Source organism: Lucilia cuprina, chromosome 5 (assembly GCF_022045245.1).
Source record: "Lucilia cuprina isolate Lc7/37 chromosome 5, ASM2204524v1, whole genome shotgun sequence".
Lineage (NCBI taxonomy): Eukaryota > Metazoa > Arthropoda > Insecta > Diptera > Calliphoridae > Lucilia > Lucilia cuprina.
The window spans coordinates 53241432-53243225 of NC_060953.1; the positions used below are offsets into that span (position 1 = coordinate 53241432).

The window sequence follows — 1794 nt, forward strand, 5'->3', positions numbered from 1 at the left end:
GAACTAGAACTGAACTAGAACTGAACTAGAACTGAACTAGAACTGAACTAGAACTGAACTAGAACTGAACTAGAACTGAACTAGAACTAGAACTGAACTAGAACTTTACTAGAAACGAGCTAATACATTAAAACTGATTAGGCGGACTTTAATTAATAACTTTTTAAGATCTTTTTCTCTTATATTTTCAATATATTTTCCAAAAAAGAAAACAACCAAAAATTTAAAACAAACCAAAAAATAACTTAAAGCTTAAATAAAAAATAAATTTATTTGTTTACCATTAACCAATAAAGATTGTGAATTTTCCACTTCAGCTGCAGAATTGCGTACCACACATGAATAATTGCCCGTATGATCGGATCCTAAATTTTCAATAACCAAAATACTATTGTATTGATCGACCTGTTTGACGGACATATGATGTTGAGAGGTTTCAATTGCGCGATTGTCCTTGCGCCAAGTAATAGTCAAAGGTAGATCACCCTTGACCACAGAACAGGTGAGAGAAGCACGATCACCCATATTTAATTGTAATTGCGACGATTGAAAGGGACTTAATTTTGGTGGTACTAATAGGAAAAAAGTTTTATTATATAAATTTAATTGCAACATAAAAGACAAAAACATTTAAAAGCATCAAGGTATTATATGAATGTATATTAGAAAAAAGTTCAAACAAAAAATGTATGAATAAAATACTTAAACACATAAATAGTTTTTACTGCAAAAGAGCTAGCGAAAAAAGTTTTCCATATGGTTTCGAAAAAAAGTTATACATGTTTTTGGTTAAACACACAATTAATACACATGTATGTTTGTTGTTAAACAAAAAAGTTTAAGTTTTGAAATGAATTGTTTTTTTATAACATCTTTTATGTTTTTTATTTCCACTTTTATGACAGGTAAGTTACAAAAACAATTACATGATGTTGATGGCGATGATTGTATTACTTTTTCTTTGTTATCTTTTACACTCTGCTAAAAAATTTTATGATTATGACAATTGAAATAGATAAGAAAATTTAAAGTTTATTTTTCCATAAATTGTTTATACTAACCAATGACTGTTACTTCGCCACTCCTACGAGCACTGTGACCCTGTTTATTGCGAGCCCAGCAAGTATATACTCCCGAATCAGTACTTTTCTGCACCGGCGTTATTGTTAAGGAACCATCTGGCTGTACTCTCTGGCGTATATCATCGGGCAATTCGCGACCGCCACGTTCCCAGTGAATTTCTTCAATGGGATATCCGGCTACGGGACATTTTAAATTTAAAGTTTCACCTGAGACTGCTGTTACTTTAGGAATTATTCGTATATAAGGAAGACCTGTAAACGATTTGCATAAGACATTTTTACATATAATACATACGTAAATATTAGAAAAAGCATTTTTCTTTCGAGTCTCTAACAATTTAAAATATTACAGTCTGCCATTACGAAATTATTTTTGTAGGTAAAAATTATAAACGCTTTGTACTATTTCATAAAATAAATAGATATAACCGCATTTCAACTGTGAAGATGCATAAAATATGAGATAAGTAAATACGTATGTATATGTATGCATATACATATTAGGGTAATTTGTTTTAATATTAGAACTGAACTAGAAATAAAGTAGAACTGAACTATAACTGAACTAGAACTGAATTAGAACTGAACTAGAACTGAACTAGATCTGAACTAGATCTGAACTAGTACTGAACTAGAACTGAACTAGAACTGAACTAGAACTGAACTAGAACTGAACTAGAACTGAACTAGAACTGAACTAGAACTGAACTAG

At 30.5% G+C, this 1794-nt stretch overlaps 2 protein-coding genes across 2 annotated transcripts in view; one reads left to right on the plus strand and one right to left on the minus strand.

The window, feature by feature from the left end:
* LOC111677639 (Down syndrome cell adhesion molecule-like protein Dscam2) overlaps positions 1-1794 on the plus strand; it is a 72060-nt gene that overhangs the window by 42903 nt on the left and 27363 nt on the right. The window lies entirely within an intron of this gene.
* Positions 124-1353, minus strand: LOC124419951 (Down syndrome cell adhesion molecule homolog). Its single transcript, XM_046951108.1, has 2 exons — positions 1062-1353; positions 124-572 (listed from the first exon to the last, which is right to left on the minus strand). Exon 2 carries the CDS (start codon positions 523-525, stop codon positions 253-255), a length of 273 nt encoding a protein of 90 aa, XP_046807064.1. The 5' UTR covers positions 526-572; positions 1062-1353; the 3' UTR covers positions 124-252.

Bases quoted from the DNA above. Each gene is read 5' to 3' on its own strand.
- LOC124419951 (XM_046951108.1), bottom strand. From the start codon at position 525: ATGGGTGATCGTGCTTCTCTCACCTGTTCTGTGGTCAAGGGTGATCTA.